The sequence below is a fragment of the Myxocyprinus asiaticus genome, chromosome 42 (genome assembly GCF_019703515.2).
Source record: "Myxocyprinus asiaticus isolate MX2 ecotype Aquarium Trade chromosome 42, UBuf_Myxa_2, whole genome shotgun sequence".
Lineage (NCBI taxonomy): Eukaryota > Metazoa > Chordata > Actinopteri > Cypriniformes > Catostomidae > Myxocyprinus > Myxocyprinus asiaticus.
Window position 1 is genome coordinate 33,317,222 of NC_059385.1, and position 14,247 is coordinate 33,331,468.

The window sequence follows — 14,247 nt, forward strand, 5'->3', positions numbered from 1 at the left end:
TATGGTCCCTTCCAGATGGGTTGAAAAGTCTCCAAATATCAGTAAGACCAAGATTTTTACACATCCTGTGAAGCGTCACTGTTGCTGTAGGGGGCTTACAAACTTTAGCTTCACTATGATCAAGGACTGAGTCCATCAATAGATTAAAGTCTCCTCCCAATTTTATGGTGCGTAAATATTAGCCAAAATCAACCTTTCCCCCTGAATTTCTGTTAAATTATCTGCTAATTTATCTTTAATCTGTTTGAGACATTTGAATTGTAGATGTTTACTTAGTGTAATGACTCCCCTGCTCTTACTTGAGCCAGCACTAAAGAAAATATGTCCACCCCATATCTTCCCATATTTTTCAGCTTCCTGCAGGGAAAGACGCGTTTCTTGAAGAAAAACTATATAAAATTTCTTACGTTTAAGAAAATAAATAACCTTCCTTCTTTTTATGGGGTGCCTCAACCCATTCACATTCCATGTGGAGAGAGAAAATCCACTCATATTAACATTTTACATTTTGACATAATAGAAAAAATGTATTGTGTGTAAAAAAATTAAATTATAAAGACCACATTCCAACATTGGTGCCACAATCAACCCCCAAACCTCCCCCAGGAAAAAAAAAAAGAAAGAAAAAAGAACCCCCACTAGACTGTATAGGCTTGGTCTTAAAGACACAACCACCTGCTGGCGATGCCAATCAGAAGATGGGGACACAACCCATGTTTTTTGGTGGTGTGTTAAGATCCAAGAATTTTGGTTGAGGGTTCAGAGTTTTAAGTGTGACGTATTGGGCACTCAAATGTCATTATGCCCCAAACGCTGTATTTTAGGTGATTTGGCGGTCATTAATATAGGGGATAAATATATATATAATATATACACAGACACACACACACACACAGTATGTGTGTGAATAGCTGTTAACACTCAGCACCATAAACTATCAAACAGTTATGACATTTCAGATAATCATGAATGAAACTGTTTACTTGCGGTTTTGCGATCGTGCCCAAGTGTTTTTAACTGGCCCATCCTTCAACAACAGTTCCTTTACTAAGCTTGAATCATATTATGAATGGTTAACAAGCAGTCCACGCTGATATAAGCCAAAAAAACTGCACACTCATAGTCCAATGCATGGTAAACTAGACACGCACACATGCACTATCATCCTGTATTGAAACACACATCGCCGCACATTGCATCAAAATGGTCAAAGACATCCATCTAGTCCATGTTTTCATACACCAACAATTAAAAATAGTGGAGATGGTGGCAACTGCAAGAGGCAGAGCAGCTGATGAAACTGAATGGAGTCTCCTTTTCAGAGTTGTAACTTGAAACCGTGTCTTTTAAAAGAGGTGCGAGATAGATGACAACGGACAAAGACGTCTGTGTAGTGCCAGTTTATATACAAAATTAATTAAAAATAGTCCAGATGGGTCCCCTTTGGTGTTCAGGAATAGTTAGTAGGCCACACTAGTCCTGTCTGTCCCTTTAGAGCTTCTTGGTCTGTCCTGATCTCTCTCTATTTCAAACAGAGCATCAGTGGGCAGGGCCATGGGTGCGATGATGTAAAGTAGACATTGATGTTTTTTTCGCTGTAGAGGCATAAATTAATGGGCCCCCTAGTGACATAGGGAAGTCGCGCAAGTAGAGAACGAGGCGTTTTTGCACCTCTTATCAAAATATGAAGGAAAATTTGATTCATGACATGACCCCTTTAACAAGTCATTGTAAGGAAGAAATGTGTGATGCTGACTGTATGACTTCAGGGCAACAATGTATAAGAAGGGAATATAGATATTAATTTGCATTTGTTTAGCAGAAAAGTGTTTTAAATGTAACATAAGTAATGTGATCATGTTTTTAATTAAGTAATCCAAGTAATTTGTTAAGTAATCTGATTTTTGAGTAACTCACCAAACAATGCAGATGACACATTTCTACCATCACCCTCAAATGTGTCATTTTATTTTGTTAAAAAGGCAAATAATGAAGATGTGTGGTTGTGAGGAGCAAGAGGACCGGTGTGTAGCTGGATCTCGCTAGCTCTAACCTTCAGCTGAACCTCTGCTGGCTCTCTCTGAGTGACTGACAACTGTCTTCAGTGAACATGTCTGTGAATGAGGACACAGATCACCCACGCTTCTTTGTGGGGGCTGATGATGGAGAGGGGGATGAATTGATTGACCCTGGCAGAGTGCTTGGCTACGACTGCCTCTATGAGAATGTGGAAGAAGAAGATGAAGAGGGAGATGATGAAGAATATGATTCGGTATGTGATAAATTCAGCCTCTTGCTTAATTTGATAATTGTGTGAAGTTTAATGTCTTGCTTGCCCAGAATGGACATGCCTGTGGCCTCGTGTATAAAACTTGGCATAGATTTTATCCTAAAAGTTTGCATACGTGATGACGTGATCCCTCCTCCTACTGTCTGTATTTTTTTTATTTTTTATAATTAAATCGTTTTTAAAATGTATTTATTTTTATTAGCATTTATATGTAGTTCCTCTAAAATGTTTGCAACTACTTTTAACTTTTCCATGCATTTTAGGTATAGACCATTTCAAGCATGTAAACAACAACAAAGGAATTAGAATGCAACTATTCCTGAAGCACCTGTGGTGTCATTAACGGATCCTTTAAATAAGGCTCTGAAGTTAACATATTGGATTGTTCCTATTATAATCAATGAATCCGTTTAATGAAGCTGTCTGCGTGTCCTGCTGACAAGATAAGGATTTATTTTTTTGTGTTCCTAATTTGTGAGTCGTTTTGGATAAAAGCATCAGTTAAATGAATAAAAGTAGTTGTAAATTACTTGTGCAGCTTCATTCATTATAATGGGAGTGATCTAGTCACTTTTAGTGCTTACAAACTTACAAATAGTTCATATAAATGTTGTTCACCTACTAGAGATAAGACGTGCTACATTTGTTAGCTGCACGTATCCAGCTCTCACTTCACTGAAGCGGATCATGCGTCTGTTTGTCATGACTTTTTCAGAGATCTAAGCACTTGAATTTCCATTAGTTCCAGGCATCCATGGAGCCTCCATCCACCGGGCAACATGTTCAGATTTTAATAATGACATTTCATGACAATTGTGTTAGCATTAGTAACACTAATCGTGTTAAAGTCACTATGAATAAAGTGCCTCCCCTCATTGTTTTGAATGAGGGTGCGTTCCATTCAGAAGTGATCATCTCTGTGCCCTATTCCCTTTGAAGTCTTTACCATCCACTTTGAGATCTTTGACAGGCAAAAGGTGTGGGGCTCAAAAATAAGGGTACTCAGAACTCACTTTAAGTCATTTTTGTTGCAAAATTCAGTTTGAAGCGATCTTACAGCATGACCATCATTATTGTTCTTCCTTCAAAGTGCCCTTTGGAGGGTGCTTTATCCCAGTTGGAACACGGTCTGTGTCCGAGATCTAGCTGGAAATGTTCAAGAAACAAAGACATCACTTCCTTAAATGGTGTTCAAATGGTCTATTGGTATTTTTTTCACATTAAGGGCCCTATTTTAAGAGCGCTAAGCGCAGCACAATGCCATAAATCATAAGCGCAAAGTCAGTGGGCAAGGCCATGAAGTTTTGGTACACTATATGGCCAAAAGTTTGTGGACACCACCTACTAATTAACGAATTTGGTTACTCCATTAAATCCAGTAAAGAAAAATCTTAATGCTTCTTTATGTAATGGGTTGGGCTTTGTGTGCTTCCAAATTTGTGGCAACTTTTTGGGTATAGCCCTTTTCTGTTCCAGCATGACAATGCCCCTGTGAACAAAGTGAGGTCCATAAAGAAATCGTTTACTGTGTCTGGCGTGGAAGAAATTGACTGGCCTGCACAAAGCCCAGACCTGAACCCCACTGATCACTTTTGGGGTGAACTTGAACAGCAACTGTATGTCAGGCCCCATCGACCAACATCAGTTCCTGACCTCACTGATAGCCTTGTGTCTGAATGAGAGCAAATCCCTGCAGCCATGTTACTACATACAATATAGTGGAAAGCCTTCCCAAAACAGTGGAAGCTGTTATTACAGCAAAGGGGGAAATTGATGCCTAAGGTTTTGAAATCAAATGTTCATCAAGCACATATGGTGTCCACAAACTTTTGGCCATATAGTGTATTTTTGTGTAAGCATGCACTAAGTCTAGGCGCAACTGGGTTTGACAAAATCATTTGCGCAACATGGAAATGGGCTGGATCAAGTGCAGTTTATTTTGGGGTATAATTCTTTTCCAGTTATTCTACCATCTGTGTCCTATTATATAGTCCATTCTCTCAAGCACCAGCGATATAAACTAAGACAGCACATTCATAAGAAGTTGGTAGTGTAAATAGACTGTAGGCTATGAATTAGAAGAAATGAAAAAATTTTGTTCTTTTGTGTATTAACTGCATCCTTGATAAATGTCAGACATATTTCTATGACAGTTACTCTCCTTTTATACACATGGCATATGCTATTGTATTTGGATGTACGCTCCGTTAAATTAGAGAATGTAAGTGTTATTAGTCATTTTCATCTACTGACACACAAATCATGGCTAGTTTTAACGGTGATTGTATCATACACTTCACTTCTACCAGTCGATTTTGAAAAATGTAAGTCATTTATTGAAAAATAAAACAAAATTCAACCAAAAATATTTCTAAATTCAAATTACACTTCAAACGAAACAAAAATACAATCAAAATAACGAAGTGGTAAAAAAAAAAAAAACATACCAAACATACCTTCTTAAAAATCACTCTGACAACAGATGGAAAAATACCAATATACTGTAAATAATACTGTAAATACAATTGTAAATATAAACAGTAATAATAACTGATAATTAAAGCATGATCTATAGATCTTTTTACACAAATCTCATAAACATTTCATAAAAATGCTACGACAGTGATTGTCAGGGATTTAATTAGATTTTCCACTATTTGAGTTTGGACATTAACTTTATTACCACCTGCTGTTGGAATCTCCAAACTGCAAATGCAGGAACTGAATTTAAACTTTGCGTTGTATGAGACATGGTCTTAAAACCCCTTAGCGCAATGACCTGTTTCTCAGAAAAATAGCAAATGCACTTTGTGCCACTTCATAACCATACAATACATCCACAGTTTGTGCGCATACACCCACAGTTTGCGCAAACTCTCCCACCCACACCCACACCCACTTGCTCTTTGCGCTGGCATGAAAATTGCACTTAGAATAATTAGTGCTCTCACGAAAATTGAATGAGACGTTGTGCACGGTTGTACCATGTAGAGCTGTGCTTTACGAACTCTTTTGATAATCTATTCAAAATCACTTTAAAATTCTTTGTTTTCATATTGGTATAATTCTATAACTGTTCTTTATTGCTAAACAAAACTTCAGTGCATTTTCATTATTATTTCCATCATAATACTCCGCGATGGTACCTAAAAGTTGGTGAACTACGCCTTGGCAGGGCAAAGCCAGAGGAAACTCTGGTGGAGGTCCGCAGCGGGCCTCACATGCAAATTGGTCGTCTGACCTGGGTATAGGGGCGAAATACTAATCGAACCATCTAGTAGCTGATTCCCTCCGAAGTTTCCCTCAAGATAGCTGGTGCTCTTTCACAGTTTTGTCAGGCCTTGGGGCCAAAACTATCTCAATCTATTTTCAAACTTTAAATGGATAAGAAGCTCAGCTCACTGGCTTGGAGCTGGGTATGGAATGCGAGACGCATAGTAGACCACTTTTGGTAAGCAGAACTGGCACTGCGGGATGAACCGAACGCCAGGTTAAGGTGGCTGATGCACCTTATTCTCATCAGACCTCAGGTCGTCTACGAGTCATTTAGCACCAGGTTATCCACAAACGTGCGGTACATGATGGGAAAGGGGCGGCACTCATCCGGCCACACTCCGGCCCCGTCTCGATTGACTCTCCTTGCCGGGCCCTCATGAGCTGGCTATCCCAGGCCAATCAGAGTCCTGTGGTGCTGCGGTATCATTATGTTTAGGGGGGATTCTGACTTGGAGGCATTCAGTCATAATCTCGCAGATGGTAGCTTCGCATCAGTGGCTCCTCAGCCAAGCACACCACCAAATGTCTGAACCTGCGGTTCCTCTCGTACTGAGCAGGATTATTATTGCAACAACACATCAACTAACCCATCTGACGACAGTCTAAATCCAGCTCACGTTCCCTATTAGTGGGTGAACAATCCAACGCTTTGTGAATTCTGCTTCGCAATGATAGGAAGAGCCAACATCAAAGAATCAAAAAGCAACATCGCTATGAACGCTTGGCCACTGTGTTGTTGACGCAAAAGGCATCACTTTCACGGTCTGTATCTTGAAAATCAAGATCAAGGAAGCTTTTGTCCTTCTGCTCCATGGGAGGTTTCTGTCCTCTCTGAGCTCGCCTTAGGACACCTGCATTGCCGTTTGACAGGTGTACCGCCCCAGTCAGACTCCCCACCTGCCACTGTCCTCGGGCAGGTCGCGCATGTGCGGCAAGGGGCAGCCTGTGCCAAAGCGCTCGCCTCCCTGCCTCACTGGGTAAGTGAGGAAATGATAAGAGTAGTGGTATTTCACCGGCGGCGCCCAGTGGTTCGACTCCTGTCATCAATACCACCTTTTAGCTTTGATAACGGCACGCATTTGTCGTGGCATTGTTTTGACAACCTTATGCAATGTCGCAACATTTATTTCCATCCAGAGTTGCATTAATTTTTGGCTGAGATCTTGTATTGACAACGGGAGAGTCAAACCACTCCGTAAAGTCTTCTCCAGCACATCCCAAAGACTTTCAATGGGGTTAAGGTCAGGACTCTGTGGTGGCCAATTCATGTGTGAAAAGTATTCCTCACGCTCCCTGAACCACTCTTTCACAATTTGAGTGAAAAAAATTTATCTTGGCATTGTCATCCTGGAATATGCCTGTGCTGTCAGGGAAGAAAATATCCATTGATGGGATAACCTGCTCATTCAGGTAGTCAGCTGACTTTATTTTATTGCCATATTGAAGCAACCCCAGATCCTAATCATTATTTAAATCCAAATAGCGACTTTGTTTTTTTGGCCAGGCAGTGTACATAAATGGTGTCTGATGATAATTGTTTTATGAAATGTCATGTGGTGTGACTGACAAGAAAATGCTAAGACAGCATCATGCAAAGGACCCGTGGATACATGTTAAAGGTCATCGTTCTTTCAAATTAAGAAAATAATCACCTTTTAAAATGCTGGTGTGCTTCCACAATTGACAGTCATCTGATATGTCCTCAAAAAGACAAAAAAAAAAATTGTGGTTTATCAAAAAATGCATAAATTTGATTTCAAATTTCACAACAACCTTGTGTGGGAAGAATGCACATTTTGCTTAGGTGGCCAATTCTTTTGCCTTTAAATTTGACTGAATTCTAAAAATGTCAATGCAGTACGACCGTTGCTGAACATTGTCCATGATGGATATGTATCCTGGTTATAAACTTTTTATACTTCCACCTCTAACTAAGAATTCATATCAGGGATGTGATTCTTCCACATTAATCCGGAATTCAGTTTTTTCCGACCTAAAAATGTGACCCGTGTGAACCGTGTCTGTATAGAAAAAAGGTGTGTGTGTGTTAATATTTAATCTGGAGTTTATGTTATCGACAATGTCCTGTCCGGGGCATTCTCGATAAGCATTTTTCACCCAAAAAAAAGTCATTCAAACTTCCATTGAAACAACTTCACTCACAAACTTTACAGCTGCTTCTGCGTCAAGCACACGTTGAGAACATGCGGGACATGTTGAGGGAAATCTCTTTAAATTCTGCAAACGTTGACCTCTGTTACATTGGTATATGATATGATATCCGCAGCATTATGGACTGAATAAAAATGTAAATTGCGATGTAGTCTCACATGCCATATCTGCGTTTATCAGCCTGCATTAACTGCTTCAGTCAGCACTGCATGAGTTAGTGGCGCCATCTAGCGGCTGTGTGCAGGATAACACTAAGATGACAACATCAATATGAGATGACCCAATGTTTATCATATTTCAATCCAAATTGCGAAGCTTGTCAAAATGATCCCTTCACAAATGTTGTGTTATAGATTTATAACTTCTGCACTCTGTTTGGGTGGTTGTGTGCTGATCAACAATAGCTGTGTGTTTGTCAAGAATTATTGTTAACACATTCACAAATGTGCAATGAGGTAAATCTGGAGCACTTTTTAGCGTGTTCAACACACGTTAGCGACGCACACGAACAGAACCAAACTCTGAGCACAGCTGCCGGTGTATAATGAAAGCACGAGATGGAATTCGTGACTATTGAGCACAGAAAACCACTGTAACACCGCACTGCAACCAAAGTTTATTCAGCTGACTTGCTGCGTGATCAGTTAATGGCTGAACAGACAGAGTTGTTGAATGACTGGTCTCAGAATAGTTTTGAAAGGCACCAGATTTTCATTCTACCTCCACATAGTCTCCTAATGCATCATGTTCCAGCTATCTGATGCGAGCCTTGTATCAATCAAAGCGATATATGATTGGTGTATTGTATACATGCTCATAAACATCTGCGGCCCCGTATGTCAGTGCATGCTCGAAACTGAAAAGTGATTGGTCAGTGGCAAACTTCTGAAGAGAGCTCGATTGGTCAGGTAAGGTGAAAATAGACTCAAAAGCACTTGTGATTTGACCCATCATCTTTAGACACAGCCTATTATAAAAATGAGCAACAATTTGCAACTTTAGCTGGCTGATAATTTGTTTGCTAGCTCACTAATATCACAGACGATTATGCTTAATTAACCGTGAGAGGCAGAAATTGTGATCGCGATTAAAATACGATTAATTGTGCAGCCCTATTTCAGTGTATAATGGGGCGACGACTACCCTCTCACCTTTCTGTTCACTTCAAGCCATCTTTAACTCACAAAAAACAAACTCTCTCTTATTAATATAGCTGCGTATTGCTAATTTTCTTCATGATAAGAAATGCAGTGACACATATATTATGATTCAAAAAGTCACGAGCCATCACTAGGGTTGAGTATCGTTTCAATTTTATCGATTCCGATTCTGCTAATTGAATCTGGTTCTTAACAAATCTTGGTTCCGATTTCAATATTTTTTGGGATAGAAAAAAAGAACAAATATTTAAAGAACAAAAATTAGCCTACCTTTTATTCTTGGCACATTTAGGCTATAATCAGTAAACTACCAACTGTGACAGGAAGGTACCGTTCCTTTTCCCTTCATTTATACAAATAAATATCACTATTTCTTAAAAAGAACGATCAACAAAACAATTACAAACCAAAACAATTTAAATAAATAACGGAAAAATATAGCACAAAATTTGAATATAACAAAATATTTAACAGACAATTGTTATGGAAGCAGTAACAATGTCAAAGAGCAATAACCAGTTATCAAGAATGCATTTTGCATATTTGTAGAAATCATTCTTTTACCTTCAATATAAAAGGCAGTTGTTGGCTAATCTGTGTTTTGTACCTGAGCGTGAGACGCTGCTATTGCAAACGTTAGCTGTATGGGACATTTTTGTGGCTGGGAGATCGCAACAGATCGAACACGGCGCATTCCTTCAGATTCACGCCGTGTTGTAAATGCTTTGTCGTATTGGAGGTGCTTCCTACCTTGCACAAAATATCCTTACTGCAGGTGTTGCATTTTGCTGTGTTGGTATTTTTTTTTTTAGTGAAGCTGAACCAAACTTACGAGCGTTTGCTGCGGCCAGCCATGATCTAGAATGTAAACATGTACTGCACATGTGCGTAAGTAATGACGTGACATTAGGACCTCGTAGCAGGTCCTGGCAGATCAGTGCAACTTTAATGGACTATAAAATGCTTACTGCCGTTCACCTCATGAACACGACTGAAAAAGTTAGGAACCGAAGCAGAATCTAAATGCACGTGTCTTATTGAATCCACGGTTCTAGGAAATTTGGTACCCAACCCTAGCCATTACGTTATAATCTGGCTGCATTAAGCATGCACGCTCAAGTGACGAGCATCCCCGAGACAGAGTGTGCATCAGCCAGTTGCAGTTCCAGTCTCTTCCCCCTTAGATCAGGACATTCTCGAAACTCATAGAAGAGGCGCTGACCGCACAGAGAAATGCCAGTTTTGGAGTTTGTAGTTATTTACATGACCTGCTTCCGTATTATTTGAACTTTAATAAAGCTATAATGCATTAAATATAACTGCATTAAAGATGTAACGCCGGGGTGTTTCCTTTAAAGAGCTTCAGCTCCATTTATTCCACAATGAAAGTGCTTCCGTATTTACTTATTTTGTATTTTTGCATTATAATTCCCTCATACTTTGCGATCTACATCACCTGAGGCTGTTTGGAAAGTTTAGAGTGCATCTGGACTGTGAGCTCTTCGTACAGTTCTTCTATCAACATGTGCTGCCCAGCGGCTTTTGCTTTTTGCGTGCTGTCTCCATGTTTATATCCGCGTCTCCCACTTGAACACGCTTAGATGTGCTATACAATATGGAACAGCCTTTCTGTGGCCCCCCCTCCAGTCTAGAATTTTATGGCAGCCCCTAGAACCGTTTTCTCAAATGTGAAGAGGGTGTTTAACTCTAAAGGTCAGACTGATGGAGCAAGTTTTGAGTTGTTAATGTTTCTATGAAGTAACCTATCAGCCTCCTTTATTTTATTAGAACAACAACAACAACAAAAAACATCCTGTTTTCCAGGATATGACCACTTAAATATTCCTTGACCAAACATCTTGGTATTCAGTGATTTGAGTCAGAAGGCATCAGTTGAGATGCTTTTGTTTTTGTCTGCAGCCCCTAGAGAGACAGATAGTAGTGGGCATCTGTGCCATGTCTAAGAAGTCCAAGTCCAAACCTATGAAGGAGATTCTGGAGCGACTGTGTCTGTTCAAATACATCACTGTAGTGACATTTGCGGAGGAAGTCATTCTGAATGATCCAGTGGAAAATTGGCCGCTCTGTGATTGTCTCATCTCGTTCCATTCCAAAGGTTAGTGCTGTTCTGTTTTGTTGCTTTATTATTCTTACAACTCTGCTGTTTTTCACAATTTCTGCCCTTATTGTGAAGGGCAATCATTGGAACTCATGCAGCATTTTCACAAAATGTAATGATACATTTCTGCCTTAATTTAACAGGGTTAATCTAGCAAAAAACATTATTTAAATTTTTTTTGTATTATTTAATGCACATTTAAATCACTACAGTTAGGGAGGAATTTACTAAGAATGAATTGCAGCCAGTAAAAGCGCTGGTTATTTGCACACAATGTCTGCACTGGTTTAGCCCCCGATTCACTAAAGTCAAGATGGCGCCGCGGATGGCAGCCTCAGTGTGGAGCTCTCCAATTCTTTTGTTGTTTTTGTTTGTTTGTCCTGGGTTTAGTCGTTTTTTTTCCAATCAATTTTGCCTGGGACAGACTGCTGAACATTCGGCAACACATACCAGGCAATCTTTTCCCGGTTTTGGACTATTCTGATGTTTTGCTGGACATTTTAGTCAGAGGCGTAGCTGTGTTGTTTAAGCGCACTATGAGACGCAAGTGAGGGAAGTGAGCCGGTGCGCTGGTCAAGCTCAGACAGCACGGCTTTTGAACAGCGCTGCCGAGTATTCATCTAGCGAATCTTCACTCTCTTCCTAACAAAACGGATGAACTACATCTCCTCACCCTTACAAACAAAGACTTTTCAAACTCTGCTGCCTTGTGCTTCACAGACACCTGGCTGAGTGAAGCCATTCCGGACAGTGTGTTACATCTGCCGGGCTTTCAGCTGTTCAGAGCGGATCGCATTGCGGAGTTAACAGGGAAAACGAGAGGTGGTAGAACATGCTTTTATATCAATGAAAGTTGGTGTACAGACATAACAATGTTAAAGAAGATGTGCGGTCCTATTTTAAAAGTGTTCTTTATCAACTGTAAGCCTTTCTACTTGCCGTGGGAGTTTTTCTAATTTATTTTGGTGAGTGTTTATATTCCTCCACACGCGTGCAACAGCTGGCTAATCAGATCACAGACATGGAACAACAATACCCGGACTCACTTATTATTATTCTGGGAGATTTTAATAAAGCTAACCTCACCCGTGAACTACCAAATTACAGACAGCACATTACATGCCCCACTGGAGACAGAAATACATTGGATCATTGCTACACAACAATAAAGGATGCATATTGCTCTGTCCCTAGAGCAGCTTTGGGACTCTCTGATCACTGTCTGGTTCATCTTCTTCCAACCTACAGGTAGAAACTAAAATCAGCTAAACCTGTAGTAAAGACTGTAAAGCTTTGGACCAATTAATCAAGTCAAGTCATTTTTATTTGTATAGTGCTTTTCACAACACACATCGTTTCAAAGCAGCTTTGCAGGAAATCATGAATTAACAAAAGATGAAACTGTAATATCTTTAAAGTCTCAGTGATCATTGTGTAGTTTGATTAAATATGATTGTAAATTGTGTATAGAAATTAAATAATTAAATAATTGTATTTAGAATCCCTGTGAACAAGCTGAAGAGATGTGGCAAGGAACATAAAACTCCGTAAGATGTTGGTTAATGGAGAAAAATAACCTTTGGAGAAACCAGGCTCACTGTGGGGGCCAGTTCCCCTCTGGCTAAACAGCATGAATATAATGCCAACAGCATGAATATAATGCAGAGCTGGAACTACAAGCCTGCTTTGACTGCACTGACTGGAGTGTATTTGAGGCTGCAGACACCAATCTGGATGAGCTCACAGATACTCTGACATCATATATCAGTTTCTGTGAGGATATGTGCATTCCTACAAGGACTTATTTAACATACAACAATGACAAACCATCGTTTACAGCAAAACTCAGCTTCGTCAGGCCAAAGAGGATGCTTACAGAAGTGGGGATAAAATCTTGTACAATCAGGCCAGGAACACACTGAATAAGGAAATCGGAGTGGCTAAAAGAAGCTACTCCGATATTCTGAAAAACAAGTTTTCAGCTAACTACCCTGCATCAGTGTGGAGAGGCCTAAAAGACTTTACTAACTTCAAGACGCCATCCCCCAACACTGTAGGGAACCAACACTTCTGTAATGGTGGCAGGCCCAACTTAAAGCACACACATGCAGGTGATTTGGGCACCAGACAAGTAGTAGTTTGTCACTAGTAAACTAAAGCAAAAACCCCGAATAAGCTCTAAAAGCCACCAGTTACACAGAAAAAAGAAAAAAACACCAAGAAAAAATAAATTAAGTTGGAACCAAATTACTCCAAATGTAATATAAGCACACCAGAGTCTTTGAAGTTGTTTCGGTTGGGTGTTTTATTCAAACAACCACACACTCAGTCCACAGTTTTGGTTATGTACTAAATTTGTTTAAAGCAGAGTTTTAATATTCAACCACTCATCAGTAAACATCCAATAGAAGCAAAAAAAAAAAAAATAATAAAAAAAAAAATAATAATAATAATATATATAAATCAGGGATGAGCATTAGTTAACATTTTCTTTCATATAAACAGAGATAACAGCTTAAGGTTACGTGCAAATTGAAGATAACGTGCTTAAACCCAATTTCAAACATATCAGGTCAGAAGAAATCTACAATGATGTGAGAGCAGTTTGAGGTTGTGGAAGAAAAATGTATCACCAAACTCACCTGTCAGATGGCAGCTTACACTATAGGGTGTATCTTTCCCGCAGTCTTGTTTCCTCTGTGTTACAGCATTATCATGCAAATCCTATGAGTGGACATCTTGGTATCTTTAAGACCTACAAACGTCTGTTTGAGATTGTTTTCTGGCCTGGTATGTGGAAGGATGTGAAACAACATGTAAAATGTTGTGTCAAATGCCAGACGCTGAAAAGCGAAAACAGAAAACCAGCTGGGAAACTAAAACAAATCTCAAAATCCCGACCTAACGAAATGCTGGGAGTAGACTTAATGGGCCCATTGCCCCACAGTACTCAACAACACAAATACCTTCTGTTCTTAGTTGATTACTTCTCTTGCTGGGTTGAACGCTTTCCTCTGCGAAAGGCCGATGCACAAAACGTTGCCACGATTCTCAGAAAATAAATCATAGGTTACAGATTTCATTCTGTCGGACAGAGGCACCCAGTTTGTTTCTGCCATATTCAGGGAGTTATGTGCAAAGTGGAGAATTACACCAAAACTCACAACTGCGTATCACCCCCAAACAAATATGATTGAAAGGATCAACCGCACCTTAAAAGTCATGATCTC

General features: G+C 39.7%; 1 protein-coding gene across 5 annotated transcripts in view; it reads left to right on the forward strand.

Moving 5' to 3' along the window:
* The window catches only part of ppip5k2 (diphosphoinositol pentakisphosphate kinase 2), a 236,972-nt gene that overhangs the window by 26,049 nt on the left and 196,676 nt on the right, over positions 1-14,247 (forward strand). For all 5 annotated transcript variants that reach the window (XM_051683227.1, XM_051683228.1, XM_051683230.1 and 2 more), the window contains exons 2-3: positions 1,983-2,272; positions 10,819-11,014. In XM_051683227.1, coding sequence (XP_051539187.1) covers positions 2,111-2,272; positions 10,819-11,014 — 358 coding nt within the window. In that variant the 5' untranslated portion in view covers positions 1,983-2,110. The remainder of the gene's footprint in view (positions 1-1,982; positions 2,273-10,818; positions 11,015-14,247) is intronic.